Here is a 17,991-nt window from a genome sequence, read left to right as displayed (position 1 = left end):
ATATATATCTGATTTCTTGAATCTTAGATTTTTTCATAAGCTATGAGAAATGATTTTGTCTCTATGACCGTAATTTGTCTCATTTTAGCATCCCTGATAAAATAAATTCTTAGTACTCCATATTATGAAACTACTCATTTTAAAAGTTTAAACGGATAAAAAGAGATACATAAATAATTATATTTCTAACATGTCCTTCAAATTATTAAGGAAGGAGAGCAAAATTGCTTGAAAAAGATTAACATTAATGGCTAGTTCTAACCGAATTTTAATTAGTTTGTTAGTGCTAATTAGTTAAAGATGCTTTTCTTGATAAATCTTTACTTGAAGAGTTGAGTTAGAGTGAGCTTATGTATTATTGTTGCTACTCAACAGTATAAGGGATGTACAATACTACTAAGTCAATAATATATTTGTTCAATTACTTCTGCTATAAGTCACTACTCTTTCTCTCAAAGTTCTATTTCTCTACTATACACAGTTTTCATTCTTTGATTGTGTTTTAGCAATATTCTTTTTTCTAGTTCTTTTATAAGTAAGAACCTCTTTTAAGTTTGTTTAAATTTTTGTATAAACTTTTTTTTTTAATTTGCCTTATGCTAAATTTTTTTTCTTTTGAAGTCAAATAAGAATCAAACTATAATCCTTTCGATAAACAAAGTTCTGATACCATGCTAAAAAAATTGAGAATGCAAGAAAGAGTAACAAAACTTAATTTGTGTACGAAAAAATAATGCATGACAAGCGGAGAATTAGAAATAAGAGAGAATTTTATTTGGATTGAGTGAATGAATTTTAAAAATTGTGTTATTAATTAGTCTGTTACATAACCTTCTATTCATATCTACTACTTTAATCAATTATGACTAGACTTAACTAACTTCTCAAAATATAATTGTTTTATTCTCTCACCAAAATATAGAAAACCAAAAGCTTAATAGAATTGGTTCAATCTGAGAGCTTAAAATACAAGTTATTGATATATTAACTCATTTTAAAACCTAATTTAGTATTTATTTTTTCTTTACATCTTTTTCTCAAACTGAAGAGAAAACTTGAGTGAATTCGAAATTTGGCCTAAAAAACTTGAGTAAACTCTAAATTTGGCTTTGAACTTATCGAAGAATGGCTGGTACAAGAACTTAGTGAAAATATTAACTACTTACTTAGTTGTTAATATATTCATGTCATAAAGTTTTTTTTGCAGACATGATTTTGATTTATTTTTTGGCGTGGGGTATCATCTGCTTAGTAAAAAGACTGTTATATCCCTTAAATTTAACACATGATAATAAGTGTTATATATATAGCTACCACCACTAAGTTCTGTCTTACCATATTCTCTTCTCTTCTCGATCTCTATCAATTATTATTCGTTAATTATTATCTATATAGCAATTAAGGTCTAATGGAAGCGAAAGCAGATGCAGATTATACACAAGATGGCACTGTTGACTTCCGCGGTCAACCTGCAGTTCCATCTAGAACTGGAAAATGGAAAGCCTGCGCCTTTCTTGTTGGTGAGAACAATATTATCAACATATACTCCTATTTTAGGCTTTCTTTTTATTAGATCTGCAATGTTCACTAATCTTCACCTTCTTCTTCTTCAAACCTTCAACATTTGTTCTCCACAGAAAATGGTCAGGGAATTAGCAAGCCCCTAATAACATTACTATGGTTAATTTATAATAGTGAAGCAGCAGTTTGTTTTCCATTTAAATTATTATTTTCATTAAAAAAAAAAAAAAAGAAAAACAAACCAGGTCTGGGTTGTTCTGATTGAAGTATAATTAAGGTGCTGATAAAATTAAACTCTTTTAATATATATTACCAGTATATTAAAATTAAACTCTTTTAAAATACATATATATAGTAATCTCCTGTGGAGTCAGGGAAATAATAAAATACTAACAATGTTTATCAATAATTTTCAAATAAAACATCTTTATATATGTTTCAAAAATTTGATATATTCATATAGTAGTTCAATTTATTTAAACATAAATTATGTCTAGATACATTAAGTTGATAATTATATACAAGTTGATGAAATAATTTGACTTGTTTGATGAGAACGAATTATTTCAGGGTATGAAGCATTTGAAAGAATGGCGTTCTACGGAGTAGCTTCAAACTTGGTTAACTACCTTACAAGAGAGCTCCATGAAGACACAGTTTCATCAGTGATCAGTGTGAATAACTGGTCAGGATCTGTTTGGATAACACCAATTCTTGGCGCATACATCGCTGATTCTTACCTGGGTCGCTTCTGGACTTTCACAATTTCTTCTCTCATTTATGTCCTCGTAAGTCATTTCGATATACCCTTATCTTTAAACATTATAAATTAATCTTTTACACTTTTTCATTATTGAATGTTGAGACATGAATTAATACAACTATATGCGGTATCCACCAATACACAGAATATTTTATTGTGCAAAGTGTTTAATATTGAAGTAATTAAGGATTTGTTTTCTATTTTTCGTGGCTAATCGTGTCTACATTTTTTATTATTATTATTATTATTATTATTATTATTATCTAACAAATCGATGTAGAGTTGATTGTTTGGACTATATTTCATGTTACCTACTCCCAACGAAATACCAAACAATTCCATTATTGCACCCAACAAAAAATGTCTATTGGATTCACTATATAAATATTCAACTAAATGAAAAAGACATAAGTTGATGGAAGAAAAGGTTAAGTGGATCCAAATTTATGAAGTGAATACAACAGGTTTTTTTTTTCACTTATTATCAGTCTTCACTAATCACTAAATAAAAATAGATAGATTTCTATTTGGCCTTTTAATTCATATCGCCAGTGGCCGTGTGGATTCTATAATAAATTAGAACTTTTTCTTCCTTTGTAAATTTATGACTGGAGATCTTGCCAATGAGTTTTAAATAAACAAAAAGCAGATAAATAGAATGGAGAAGGGGAAAAAAAAGATTTATTCCTTAAATAAATAAAAAATCCTCCGATTTGCAACGGTTTATATATGCATGATTTGTCAACTGTCATAGCTAATTGGCTATTATTTAATATTCACATATAGCCCCACCATACATTATGAAGTTATTATTGCTTCATCTCAACCTTGACAAATTGATTCCCCCATTTTCATTTTTAATGCTATTTTATTTTTTAAAGATATAGTTTTATGAAGGAAAAGAAAGGGGTTAAAAAGTGGGATACAAGAATTAAGGAGATTTTTAAATTATATAATATGTACGACATCTCTTTTGAATATTCAAAGATAAAATAATCGAAATTCAAGAAAATGCTAATCCTTTTGGCAGCTTATAAAAGAACTGATAAAATATTTTTAATAAGAAAAGAAAATTACTATCATGCAATTGAATAGTAACAAAAGGATATATAGATATTTTCTTACTCATTTTTGTCCTTTTATTTGTCCTTTTTGTTTTTCAATTAAAGGTACACAATTCTTTAACAACTAACACTGAGGATTACTAAGAACTAAAAATGGCTTGAAGTTCTAACACATACATGTAGCCATGCATGGACCATTACATATAAATCGTTGTTAGAATGATACCTTCGTTTTACCTAAGTTTTGTGGTAACTTAAAAGTGATTTATGACGTGATATATATAAAAATATTTATGTGATAGAAATATAAAATTTGATTTAACTTTTTTCTTCTTTTAAATAAAGATAGAATTTTATAATAAGATTTGTGACAAAGTTGGGAGTAGGCGTATGTGATTTGTGGGTTGAGCTCATAATAAGCTGCATGCTTGAGGCTTCATATTCCTTATTTTTAAAGTTTTCCCACCTTAATTTTATTTTGAAGAGAAAATTACCTTCTCTATCTTCTTCTGTAGGATGTTTAAAGAATATTTTTCTTTCTTTTGGTTATCAAATATATATATATATATATATATATATATATATATATATATATATATTATAAAATTAAAATAATATATAATTTAGTTTATTTGATCATAATACATTTCAATGATCATTATAATTATATATATAAATTAGTAATAATAACTTAGTTTATAATAATAATAATAATAAAATATTATTTTAATTTATTTATTTTTAATATTTTATCACATAATTTTTATATATATTTAATTTAATGGTCTAAGTGTACAATGTGTACAATGGCCTAAATCTTTGGTCCAAGCTTAACCTGATTTTGGGATTCACCAAGGAACGAACCCTTAACCTTTCGAATCTAGAGCTCTAATACCATGTCATGAAACCACTCATCCCAAAAATTTAACCTGATAGAAAAATGTAACACTAATGATTATATCTCTAATACTTTCTAAACCTCCATTGTACACATTGTATAAAATTTTATTAGCTCCTTATACTTTCTTTATTATTATCTATCAAATATTTAATATATCTCTAATTTATATATAATTATGATGATTATTAAAAAGTATTTTAGTCAAACAAACTAAAATATATATTACTTTAATATTATAAGAAAGAAAAGTATACATTTTATAAATAGGCGGAAAGAGTTATTATTTAAAAATTTTGTAAAAAAGGAGAGTGATATTTTTTATATTTTTAAATGTTATCTGTCCGTGCGCGCCTGTAATCATGTGTCCAAGTGCCCATGTTATTAGTTACTAAAATTATAATGACAATCTTATAAAAAAATTACGATGAAATTAAATTTTAGATGAAAAAATAGTTTAGGAAATACGCATGCATGATAGTTACTAAAATTATTATGAAAATCTTATAAAAAAATTACGATGAAAATGAAATTTTAGATTGAAAAAATAATTTAAAAATACTAATGTACTAAAAAGTAAAAATCAATATAATAACTCATTAATTGTGAAAGTAATATAATATTTATCACTTTTAAATAAATATTTATTTGTAAAATAATTGCGACAATATTTTTTTATTGCGTTTTATTATTGGTCAATATATTGTTATTCTATTTGATGACCATTTGTGTTTTTTACATATATAGCATATTTTTTTACCAACTTTTAATTTTAAAATTGATTAATAAAAAGGCGAGAGAAAAAAAAGGATAGTACCATCGTTTCTCCACCAGAAAAAAACCCTAAAGAAAATAAAAGCGATAATACGAGTAACACACTACTAATATTAAAAGTAAGACGCGAAAAATATTAGGAACCATTAGAATTTATTTTTTATTATTATTTAGTTATTAATTAAAATTTTTTAATAATTTTTTTAGTCAAATAATTTAATAAATTATTTTATTTCATATTTTTAAAATATTAATAATTAATTAATAATTAAAAAAAACAAATTTTAATGATTTATTTTCTAACGTTTCTTAGCAAAATAATATCATATATATATATTAAATTAACAACCAATTAATCATTCTGGATAGAAATATATTTTAACATTTCAAAAAAATTTATTATACTGTTATAAACTTTTATGCAATAAAAATATAAAAGAATGGCAAAATAAGCATGATGAGTAACAAGGTGACGCAGTTGAGTGTAAAAAATGACAGGGAATGAGTATGCTGAGCATAGGTGTGTCCCTGAAGAGGTTGAAGCCATCATGCAGCAATGGGATATGCAGCAAGGCCTCCTCAACCCAAATTACATTCTTCTACACAGCACTCTACACAATGGCAATCGGCGCCGGCGGCACCAAGCCCAACATCTCCACCTTCGGCGCCGACCAATTTGACGACTTCAATCCGAACGAGAAAGAACTCAAAGACTCCTTCTTCAACTGGTGGATGTTCACCTCATTCCTTGGCGCCCTAATTGCCACCCTAGGCCTTGTTTACATTCAAGACAACTTAGGCTGGGGATTGGGCTACGGTATTCCTACGGTAGGTCTACTCATTTCGCTCCTCGTATTCTACGCCGGCACCCCCATGTATCGCCACAAGGTTCGGAAGACCCGCAGTCCCGCCACGGAAATCATGAGTGTTCCCGTTGCTGCTTTTAAGAACAGGAGCCTTCAATTACCCACTCACCCTTCACAACTTTATGAAAATGACTCTCAATATTATCTTAGTACTGGCAAACGTCAAATTCATCACACTCCAACTTTGAGGTTAGCACAACACTACAATAACTTTTATATGCTACTGTTGAGATAATGCTCAATTTAATCTCTAAATTTGCACGCTAAACTCAATTTGGTTTGTAAAATTTTAATTATTTTTTTTAGTCTCAAACTTTGCAAACAAAAGTATTAATAAAGCGCTGTCATGACAACCAAATGTTTTGAAATTTGTAAAACGACGCAATTTTTGTTTTGGTGTTCAAATAGCTTAAAAAGGACACCAAATAATTTGTTTTAAAAGAAAAAATTTCAATAAATACTATTTACGATGTATTTTTTGAATTATTTAAATATCAAAACAAAAATGAACTTGTTTTACAAAATTTAACATGACATTTAACTATCTATGTTACCGTTCTATTAACGTCTATGTATTAAAAATTATCCTAAAAACTAATATAAGTCTCATTTGCAAAGTTTAAAAACTAAATAAAGACAATTAAAAAGATTAAATTAAAATTTATGTACAAGTTGATGGATCAAATTAAATATTATTACAGTCACAAAAAAAAAATTAAATATTATTACATCTTTTTCATTACAGTAGTTGTATTATTTGAAAATGAATATACAGTTATTTTTACATAAAATTAATATAAAAAATAATTAAATAATTTAATATAATTAATTAAATTATTATTCAATAATTTTTATCTATCAATTTAATACAAAAATAACTACGTATGAATCTTAATCTTTTTAAAGTTAGCAATTTATTGGTTTAAATTTTGCCAAAAAGATTATGGTTTTGATTTAAAAAATTTTGGAAAATATATGAAAACTGGCTTTAAAAGTCATATCACATATAGTTAATTAACACACATATATGTGGGATGATAATAGGACCAATTTCGTAACCAAAATCACATTATTTTATTTTTTATTTTTACAAAAACTAAAATTATAAATAGTTAATTTTACAGTGAGAAAAAATTTATTTAATATTTTTAAATCTATAATACTGATCATGAATACTATACATAATATTGAGACAATATTTCGTCCAATTTTTAATAATATTATTTGTTTATTTTAAATCTTAAATCTCTTTTTTTAATAATTTTTGGGGAAAAATATGTTGACGCCTTAATACTTAGACAAGGGACAAAAACAACTAAGATAGTTGAGAAGTTAATTAAGCATAGTTGACAAATTAGTGCTAATTTTAGTGGAAGGGGATTTATTTAAGGTGATTTTACTGTTGTATCATGATGATGATGATATAGCACTGTATATATACCTCATGCTATTAGTGGTAGTAGTGGCCTTACACATCTTATGGGTGGGGTAACATATATACAGTAAAACTCTGAACCATCCAACTTGGAAAGGGATATCTATCCAAGCACATTAATTGGATCTTGATTGAAAATCTTTGACAAATTAGATGGTGAATGTCTAAGATTCTGGGTCCCCCCATTTTGATTTTGCTGGGCCATGTGCATCATATGCAGTCAAAGGATGTTTTTATTATTTAGTACATTTTTTCAGTGGATAACCAGGGAAACATTATTTGAGGGGAAAGTAATGTTTGGTGACAAATCCATTTTGCATAAGATACATACAATACAATACTGTTTTACATTTTCTTCTTACATCCTTTTATTGATGAATTATGAGTCATCACTATATTCTCTGATATATTCGCTTTAATTTTCTATCATTTAAAATATTGGTATATTTACAATTCCATATATTATTAATTCTTTTAATAATTTATTATTCTACTAAAAAAATTCATAAAACAGAGATAAATAATAGCTAATATGTAATATTAGTAAAATATTGTTGCATTTAGATAATTTCAATTTTAAATGTATTAAAATTTGAAAACGAAGAGAATGGTTTATTCACAGCTAAATAATAAATGGCGTATATTCAGTAGAAAACATGTATATTGATCAATCACTTCTTTCCATATGAATAGTAACTTGTGCATATACTTGTTTGAAGAATAATGGGTAGTCAGAATCTCTGAGGAAGCAACTTGGATTTGTGTCCACACTGACACTACAGTTTGTGACCACTTAAATAACTATGCCTTAAAACCACATTGCATGGCTAACACGCCATATATACGACCCATTAGTCAAGTTCTGTTCCAGGTGCATAAAACACACACGTAGTGGTAATGCATGTGAACACAACATAGGGTGGAATATAATCCATGTTACACTCCAAAGGACAATATCACAAATTTGTGTTATCCCAGTTTTTCTTATTAGTAGACAACACTTCTTATTCACACACACATAATCTTTTATACTCATTTAGAAACTGATAAAATTACCTACCTCTTCCAATATATTAGATAATATGAGAATTAATATTTAAAATCGCACCTTAAAAATAACATATTCTTTAAATTAATTTTTAAAATATTTTATTAGTTATATTATTTTCTAAAAATTATACCTGTAAGTCAAATTAAATTTTTTATTTGTTAGATACATGATAATGTGTCACGTTAAATGTCATGTGACATGATAATATGATATATTAATGCTATGTGTCAAAAATAATTAGTTTACATGTTCATGATTATAATTGATTGAACAATTATTTTATGGCACATAAATTAACATGCCATATCATCAATTTGATTTGTGATTATATTTTTTAGGAACTAATATGATTAACAAAATTTTAGGAGATCAATTTAAAAAATGAATTATCTTTCATATAGACTAATATTAGTATTAACTCGATAATATAAGTATTTAACCTCATTAAAGTTTAGGTATAAGTCATTTAAGTTAGGTAACTATATCTGAGATAATAGGCATATAAACTTATTAGGTTGTGAAAACGAGGTTAGAGACACAATATTTTTGTATTTTCTATATTATTTTTTAAAACTGAGGACGTAATTCAAATACAATTTTAGTATTTCTATATTTTATAAAATTGACAGATGACAAATCAGTGGGTGTAATATGTAATACTACCTCTTACTCTTTTGAAGTATAATTTAGCCTATGGCAATATTGATAAATCACTGCATAGTTTTTTTTGCAATCAATCATTTTTCCATGAAGATCAGATCATAACACTTTAATTGGTGTGCAATTCTGTGTGTATTAAGGTTTTTGGACAAGGCTGCAATTAGACAAGGGAGTACTAGTGGTTCCCCAAGAGCACCATTAACAGTAACACAAGTTGAAGGAGCAAAACTCATATTTGGAATGGTCACTATATGGCTGGTAACACTGATTCCCAGCACCATTTGGGCACAAATCAACACCCTCTTTGTGAAACAAGGCACCACATTAGACCGAAAACTCGGCTCCGATTTCAGAATCCCAGCAGCATCTCTTGGAAGCTTTGTCACACTCTCCATGCTTCTCTCAGTGCCAATGTACGACCGGTTCTTCGTCCCCTTCATGCGCCAGAGAACCGGCAACCCCAGAGGGATCACATTGCTCCAGAGACTTGGAATTGGGTTCTCAATGCACATCATAGCCATTGCAATAGCTTATGCAGTGGAAGTTAAGAGAATGCATGTTATAAAGGAAAACAATGCAATTGGTCCTAAAGATGTTGTTCCTATGAGCATATTCTGGCTATTGCCACAATATGTTCTTATTGGTATAGCTGATGTGTTTCATGCAGTTGGATTATTGGAATTCTTCTATGATCAATCCCCTGAAAACATGCAGAGTCTGGGCACAACTTTTTTTACTAGTGGAATTGGTGTTGGGAACTTCTTGAACAGCTTTTTGGTGACTATGGTTGACAAGATCACAGGGAAGGGTGAGAGTAAGAGTTGGATTGGTGATAATTTGAACGATTGTCACTTGGATTACTACTATGGATTCCTGTTGGTGTTGTCAAGTGTGAATTTGATGGTGTTTCTTTGGGCTTCAAGCAGGTACATTTACAAGAAGGAGTCTATAATGGTCAAAGATGGACTTTGTGTTGAAATGGAGGAGAATCCTTCTATGGATGCATCTCTTGGATTACAAGTATGAAAAACCATATGCTGATGCAAGGTACCTATTACGCTGTGATCGGTTTCTGTTTTGAATTTGAAAACAGCAAAAAGTGAAAGCACAATAGAACATGCCCTAAGGAAACTAGAGTATAAAAGAGAAAGTAAGAAAAGTAGTTAATATGGCAAGGCATATGTTAAATAACCAATTGTATATTTACACCAAAAATATCTGTGTATTTGGCACAAATTCATATCAGATTGTAATTTGAATTTAATTGGCTCTCCAATAGGTAATTTTTCGAGTTAATTCAGATTCACAAGTTCGTTTAGAATTTATGGGAAAAAATGTATAAATATCATCGTTATAAATAACAGTCATACATGTAGTTGACCCTACTTAATGATATGCAAGTAATGAAATGCTAGTAGTTTTGCAGTAGTTGTTTGGCAGCTTTAATTTGTGTCAACATAATTTCATGTGCCAATTATATTTTTCATATATTTTAATTGAGGTCCCTCTATCAATGCAAAAGGTCATTAAATAATTTGATGTTGAAAAAAATGGGGTCATGAGCAAACTAAAGGAGACTAGATAATTAAATGAATATGGAGGACCAAGATCTAGTTCATTTCTTAAAGAACAGAAGTTTGATTCAACATTCAGTTTGTAACTTTGTATACATTGAATTGAGTTAAGAGGTAAGAGGTTAGCACTGACAAGGATGACACTGAGATTTCACACTCAGCTTTATGTGTCAAGTAAATTAGCTACCTTGATGACAGAAACATCCAAATTAGATTCAGTAAGAATTTTCTTTGTTCGTTTCTTCTTATGGCCTTTTTCTTTGTTTGTTCTGTGTTTACTGTTAAAGAATCCAATCCTCAGCAAAATATTAGAGCCTCTAATTCTAAATTTCCATGTGAAAAATGCTACTAGAAGTGAAGAGCCGGCATCTCATACATTTCTTGCAGAAATACAACTGATTTAATAAACAACCAATAGAATACAATCAGTGTATAACAATTGACTTTATCTGTAACCAAGTAATAATAAGGTTGGTATAACTTGGTATGGTGTAATGACATTAAGAATTCATCAAACATTCTCAATTCTCATACAAGACCATGTATAGTATATATGGTATAAATATAAACAAATCAATTACAATAGTAACTTTGTCACAACGGTCACTTAGCTAGAGGTAAGTATTAATTCAAAGTATAAAATCATATGAATCTTTTGTTTAAGTATACAAACACATATAGTTGCTATTGCTGTTGCTGCTCACCTTGCCAAACTGAGACAATATCTTTCAAAGCTGGTTTTATATCTTCCTTCAATATCTTCTGGTATTCTATTGTATCACCACATGATCTCTTGATTTCAACCAAATGGAAAGAGGGGGCAAACTCGAATATTTCGACATCAATGGAAAGTGCCCCTTTCCTACCTTCCCTTGATCTCTCTAGTCTAAACAGACCTCCATCCTTCTTAGCTATCTTCAACCCCAGAACTTGAGCGATATTCTCCAACGTGGAAATGATTGATGAGGCAGAGTTCATGGATGTAAATTTCATTACACCATCCTGTTCCTCAATGCTTGCAAAAAGGCCAGACAAGTCAAGCCCGGCAGAAAGAGAAATTATATCGAAAGCATTTAAGTTATAGTTAACCAATGCTTGATTTGTCTCTGCAGAAGAACTTCCACTGTCACATAGGCCGAGAACTTTATCTGAATCAGCTGAAGCTGAATCTGGACCCTCTCTCCGCTTTTGATCTGATCTCAAATTGAGCCCCTTTCTGAACCAAGAACTTTCCATAACTTTTGCAGTGGATATCCTTGTTTTTGGGTTGGGGTCAAGGATCCTTGCTAATAGTCTGCGCGCTTCAAATGAAAACCAGTTGGGAGATTTGTATTCTGCTTTGGTAATTTTCCTGTACAGTGCCATAAGATTCAAATCATAGAATGGCAAATGACCAGCCAAGAGAACATATAAGATCACTCCACAAGACCATACATCGGCTTTGGCTCCATCATAACCCTTTCGACTTATAACCTCAGGAGCGACGTACGCAGGCGTTCCACAAACGGTTTGCAGCATGTTGGCTTGGCTATGAGACTCAACTAGTGCACTCAGTCCGAAATCTGCTACCTTAAGAACACCATTATCATCCAAGAGCAAGTTTTCCGGCTTCAAATCCCTGTGATAAACACCCCTTCTGTGGCAAAAATCGACAGCACTGATCAGTTGTTGAAAGTACTTCCTTGCCATGTCCTCATGTAGTTTACCTCTAGCTACCTTGTTGAATAGTTCACCCCCTTTTGCATATTCTATGATGAAGTAAATCTTGGTTTTGGTCGCTAAGACCTCATAAAGCCGCAACACATTGGGGTGCTTAACCAGTCTCATAATAGATATCTCTCGCTTGGTTTGATCCATCATCCCAACTTTCAGAATTTTCTCCTTGTCGATCACTTTAATGGCGACACTGTCACCGGTTTTGAGGTCCCTTGCATGGTAAACCTTTGCAAAGTTTCCTTGGCCTAATAGCCTGCCAAATTCATACTTTTGCATCAAAACATTCCCCCTTTTCTCCATTTCTCAGACACAATTCCTCAAACACAAAACAAGCACCCCGGTCTTGTGGTGCTTTCAAGCTTTATAAGCAAGGAACCTTTCTTTATCAAGTATATTTGCCTCAAAATTCACACTATCACCAAATTCCTTGTGTGTTTACAGCAATAGACGCATTCATCCGAATCCGTGGTTCTTGCCTACAAATTATGTAGATAAGGTACTCTATCAGCAATGTTCAGGAGGTGCATACAGCAGCATCCCCAGTCTCAATTCAAATTCTCTCCCTAATAGTGATAAGAAAAATCACCCAAAAAAAGAAAAACAATGCCAGTTTTAAAAATCATACAAAATACAATGATCAATATTCCAATATAAAGACATAACACATAGTCATTTATGAAATTGATTCAGAACAGATGCAAATTCCACTGAAATAATCCATTGAAGAACAAAGGGAATTACAAACTCACATAGCTAAAAACTAATCACATGTTCATCTAAAACCAGAAATGAAACAAAAAACAAAAGAAATGCAAATCAACCTGTTCAGTTTCTCTTGATCGATCATCCGAGACACAGAATAATAAGCAACTAAGAAATGCCAAAGGAAAGATCACCTGAACTTCCAAAATTTTAACGAGCATAAGAAGGAAGCATATAAAGCTAAAGAAGAATAAAAAAACAGCACAAAGCAAAAAAAGGAAGCATTACCGTTTGAAGGGAAGAAGAGAGAGTGTCTGAGAGAGAAAGAGAGAAAGAGAGAAAGAGAAAGGCAAGAATGATATATATGAGGTTAATGCAAAGCAGGAAGTAATAAACTCATGTTGTAGTTGTAAAGGGCAGTTTTGGGGTTCCCCACACTACTTTAAAATTAGTGACAAGCACAACAAAAGGGAAGGTTCCCAAAGGTGGGGTACACAGTACACTATCATGTACTCAACTCATGCATTCAATATTAATTCTATTTCATTCAAAATATAATTTAAAGAAATTATGTCTTCTGTTATAATTTATAAAGTAGAAAATCCTTATTACATGTATAATAATTATAACCACTTATTTATATATTTTTTAGGGTAAAATATTAATTTGTCCTACTCGTAATTCTATTTTGGTCCTTAAAGTTTAAAATGTTATATTTTAATCTAAAAAAGTTTCATTTAACTTCAATGTAGTTTTATCGTGAGGTAAAAGTTAAATAATTAATGGAATGTTCTACATGATAGCAGTACAAGAATAAAATCGATAATTTGGAGAACAAGTACAAGCTCTAGAGGCATAAAATCAACCGTAGATGCATCAATATATTTATTTATTATTTTTCTTATAATTTAAATGAAATATTTTCTATAAAACTAAAGAGAATGATAAATAAATGTATTGATGCATTTACGGTTGATTTTGTACCTTTGGAACTTGTACTTACTCTTCAGATCATCGACCTTGTTCTTGTACTGCTGTTATGTAGGATATTTTGTTAATTATTTAACTTTGATCTCACAATGGAACTATATTAAAGTTAAATGAAACTTTTTTAGATTCAAATAAAACATTTTAAACTTTAAGAACTAAAATAGAATTATATCCAAATATAGAGGATGAATTTAATACTTTATCCTATTTTTATTATATCTTTTCTATCTCTTATAACTATTTTATAGTAACCAATTGGTTAATGTGGAGTGTGTATATAAGAATTTCTCTTAATTTAATTGGAATACATTTAAAACTTTTACATTATTATCTATATTTAATTTTTCTACTTCACTTCAAATTGTTAACTATAGTAATCTATTTTTAATTATAATAATTAAAACATAAAAAGTGGTTTGTGTGAGTATTTTTATTTACCATGATTTTAAAATATAGAAAAGCGAGTGGAACAAAATCCAAAAAGATCAAATCCAAGGTGGTTAAAAAAATTATGCGTAAACAATTTTATTATAAACATGATATACGATAAGATTTAATGACATCATTTAATTAATATAATAAATTTCACTAGATGAAATAAAACTTTATTGTTTTTTGTTATTACAATCATGTCTCTTAAATCAAGTTACTAGTCTAATTAAGAAAGAGAGAAAAAGTATAATAAAAAAATAAATAAATAATTATAATTAAACGTAGAATAAAATAATTGTATTTTATAAAAATAGTAAAATTAATCTCTTAATAAATTATTCAAATTAAAGTCTTTTTCCGTCTCAAAAAAAAAAATAAAAAATTAAAGTCTTTTCTTCTCTCTCTTTAACTCTCCTCAAAGGGTACCATCAAAGATTTGTGTATTGTGTGCACTTGCTAGGTTGGTGGTGGAAATGGCACCACCCCTAACAACGAAAGTAAAGGTGACAATGACAATTTATTTGAATTATGTATTGTGAGATCCTACCACACTTGTGTGAGATTTTTCTTTGGTTGAAAAATTTAAACTAATAACCATTTTTTTTCGTAGATTTTGATGTCTTTGTCACCCCTTTTAAAAGTAAATTAATGTTTTTGGTTGGAATATGCTCCCGGACACTCGGTATCTGCTTTGATAAATCAATTTGACTATGATATATATTTATGTGGTATATTCTTTTATTATGAGATTACTTTTAATAATTACAATAATGTATGTGTAATGTATGAGTAAAGAGTTTTATTATTTGAGAGAATTTGGAGATTCATCAATCACATCATAAGGTAGTGGAACACATTTTCGTTTATGCGCTTGATGTCTATGAAAAAACATTTTACTTTTAATTTCAATGTAATATTATATATGTTATTTAGATAGTAAATTTTACAACATAATTATACTCTCTTTTTTTCTTCACAAGATGTATATGCCCAATCTTACTCGTACTCGATGATTGACTAATCCTCCTGATTTATGTGCCCAACCTAAAAAATTTTAAGAGTCGTTAGTAAGAAGATGTTCTTACATTTTCTTCCATATTCGATTTTGTCTGAAAATTCTATGAGCCATTAGTAGAAAGACGTTTCATATCTTCTTTTTTTATATTCGAACCTGAACCCCCTTGGTTAAAGACCTTAATTCACCTCCTTTTCCTTTTTATTATGTTTATTGGGCTACAGAAAAAAAAAAATACCAAGGAATACTTTGTTTGCTTTTGCTAAAGATATAATTACTTTCTCTTATCAACTTAAATTTTTAGAAAAAATAACATCATAATTCTATATTTAAAAAGTCTAAAATTTCGATCCTTAGCAAACCAATATATATATATATAATTATTTATGTTTTTTTCTCTTATCAACTTAAACTTTTGAAAAAAAATATTTTATATAGTGTGAGACTTAATTATAAAAATTTAAAGTATAGAAAATTATTTATAAATTTAGTAAAATTACGAGACTTTCGAATTAATTGCACCTAAATAATTTGATTGAAAAAATTTTTAAAACTAAAATTATTCTTTGTTTCGAACGTTATGCATTTTAAATTTGCAAAATATATTCCAAATATTTGATAGAATTAGTATTGGGCCTATAGCCCATAGCTCAATTAGAGAATATCGAAGCGCTAACTGGTTGGCAAGGAGGAGCTTGGACGGTGAATTAGGATTTAGAATTTTCGACATAGCTCCCAAGAATTTAGAAACACTGTTACAAGAAGATGTTTAGGAAATTGTACTTACTTGTACTATTGATGTAATTTAAGACTGTAGTTAGTGTTTTTTTTTGGGCCTAGGCCCCTTTTATTACAAAAAAAGTATAATGTAATAATGTGAGATAGACATGATGTAATAGGAAACTCTACTTTTTCTCTTTGGCTCTATACTTAGGGATTTCTATCTTATTCTCTCTGAATTTCTACCTAATTTTCTATCTCTTTATACAAATTCATATTAAATGGTGCTTTTATTGAACACTATACAAAATTTTCATGGTTATTCACCAAACACGATTTGGAATCATATTCAAACTAATTTATAATGCTTGAATTCAAATTATCAAAAACTGAACAAAATACATGAAGAAATTAAAGCAACTTGCGCAGAATTTGTGCAACCTTGAACGATAATCAACAAATCCAGCAGCAACTAATATTCCAGATTCAAGCCAAATCAGAATAAGATTTTCAAACAATCAACAATAAATTTAACAAATCCAGAAGCATAAAATACTACAAGAAAAATGTTGAGTACCATCAGATTTACCGTTGGAATGAATCAGACGGTATAACCTCACCGGTAAATATTTACCGTCGGATTGTTTTCGTCCAACGGTAATTACCGTCGGATTCTGCGACAGATTTCCATCTCGGAAAATCAATTGGTCACCCGGCAGATTTTTCGACAATATTGTTGGTGCCAAAAAATGTTGTTTCGCGTACTATTATCGTCGGACTATTTCTATGATAAATCCGACGGTAATGTCAATTTTTTTAAAAAAATTGAAATAAATAATCAATTTTAATTTTAAATTTAAATTTATTTTTCACACAATTAATGTTCAATTCATAAATAATGAAAATTATTATTTAAAATAAATAATATAATGTTCAAATAAATTAAAAATCAAGTACATCAAATAAATACAATCAAATAGTAAAACGAAACATTAATAACTACAGATTCAGGTAGTCCTTGTCGTCGTTGTCGTCGTTGGTCCTGTGGCCCTAAGTCGGAGGCGCAGAAGGTGGTGATGTTTGTGTACCACCAGTAGGATCGATGCCAGCGGCGCACATCTGAGCTTGGTACACCTCCATTTGAGCCTCAAAACGCTGAAGTTGCTCCAGCGACTCCCTCCACTCCTGTCTGAGCTCATCCGTAGACGTCACGTGGGTGAGGATCTCCTGATACCTCTCCTGATAATCATTCAGCTCCTGCATCTGCAGCCTTAAATCCATGCCTTCCTCGAGTTCGACGGCTCAATTGGTGGCAAAGCCTGACGACGGCCTCAACGTGGAGGTGTGGATGCTGTTAGCGAAGAACGACCTCAGCCTGTATACGTGATTCTTGTACGGCGCTGAGATGGTCTCGCGCCAAACCGCATCGGGATCGACAACTGAAGCTGTAGAGCCATCAGCGGCGGTGTCCTCCCCACTTTGTTGAGACTGCTGAATCGCGACCTCTAGTCTCTATGTGTAAGACTCCTGTATAACACAAGTTATTGTGATTAATACGACAAATATATAGTTAATCTCTAAAAATCTTATAGCATAAGATAATCAGATGTATTTTACTCACATAATGGTCTTGAGACTGCCGATGAGCAAATCTCTCTTTGTTCTCCTTCAGCATGAGGGTATAGTTGAACGTCTTCGCCAATGGTGCCTCGCGATCCAACGACTTTGACTACACATGTTGCATTGAAATACAAAATAATTAGGATGCCTAGTAATGATATACAAAAGAATATAACTAAGTTATTAACAA

At 30.0% G+C, this 17,991-nt stretch overlaps 2 protein-coding genes across 5 annotated transcripts; one reads left to right on the top strand and one right to left on the bottom strand.

The window, feature by feature from the left end:
• The first annotated feature begins 1,338 nt into the window (after positions 1-1,338).
• Positions 1,339-10,441, top strand: LOC130955162 (protein NRT1/ PTR FAMILY 5.1-like). Its single transcript, XM_057881967.1, has 4 exons — positions 1,339-1,520; positions 2,092-2,309; positions 5,519-6,075; positions 9,173-10,441. The coding sequence occupies exons 1-4, from the start codon at positions 1,409-1,411 to the stop codon at positions 10,056-10,058; spliced, it is 1,773 nt and encodes a 590-aa protein (XP_057737950.1). The 5' UTR covers positions 1,339-1,408; the 3' UTR covers positions 10,059-10,441.
• Positions 10,442-11,131: 690 nt separating this feature from the next.
• LOC130955163 (CBL-interacting protein kinase 2-like) lies at positions 11,132-13,511 on the bottom strand. 4 transcript variants are annotated; one of them, XM_057881969.1, is made up of 3 exons: positions 13,313-13,511; positions 13,144-13,218; positions 11,132-12,885 (listed from the first exon to the last, which is right to left on the bottom strand). In XM_057881969.1, exon 3 carries the CDS (start codon positions 12,620-12,622, stop codon positions 11,291-11,293), a length of 1,332 nt encoding a protein of 443 aa, XP_057737952.1. In that variant the 5' UTR covers positions 12,623-12,885; positions 13,144-13,218; positions 13,313-13,511; the 3' UTR covers positions 11,132-11,290. The 4 variants fall into 4 exon arrangements, with proteins under 4 accessions (XP_057737952.1, XP_057737951.1, XP_057737953.1 ...); XM_057881968.1 differs by having other exon boundaries at positions 11,132-12,798; XM_057881970.1 differs by lacking the exon at positions 13,144-13,218 and having other exon boundaries at positions 13,313-13,431.
• Positions 13,512-17,991: the final 4,480 nt, after the last annotated feature.

The sequence above is a fragment of the Arachis stenosperma genome, chromosome 10, assembly GCF_014773155.1.
Source record: "Arachis stenosperma cultivar V10309 chromosome 10, arast.V10309.gnm1.PFL2, whole genome shotgun sequence".
Lineage (NCBI taxonomy): Eukaryota > Viridiplantae > Streptophyta > Magnoliopsida > Fabales > Fabaceae > Arachis > Arachis stenosperma.
This window is presented reverse-complemented; position numbering and strand designations above follow the sequence as displayed.

Bases quoted from the DNA above. Each gene is read 5' to 3' on its own strand.
- LOC130955162 (XM_057881967.1), top strand. From the start codon at position 1,409: ATGGAAGCGAAAGCAGATGCAGATTATACACAAGATGGCACTGTTGAC. The intron at 1,521-2,091 runs GTGAGAACAATA...GAATTATTTCAG, and splicing joins AGCCTGCGCCTTTCTTGTTG to GGTATGAAGCATTTGAAAGA. The intron at 2,310-5,518 runs GTAAGTCATTTC...AAAAAATGACAG, and splicing joins CTTCTCTCATTTATGTCCTC to GGAATGAGTATGCTGAGCAT.
- LOC130955163 (XM_057881969.1), bottom strand. From the start codon at position 12,622: ATGGAGAAAAGGGGGAATGTTTTGATGCAAAAGTATGAATTTGGCAGG.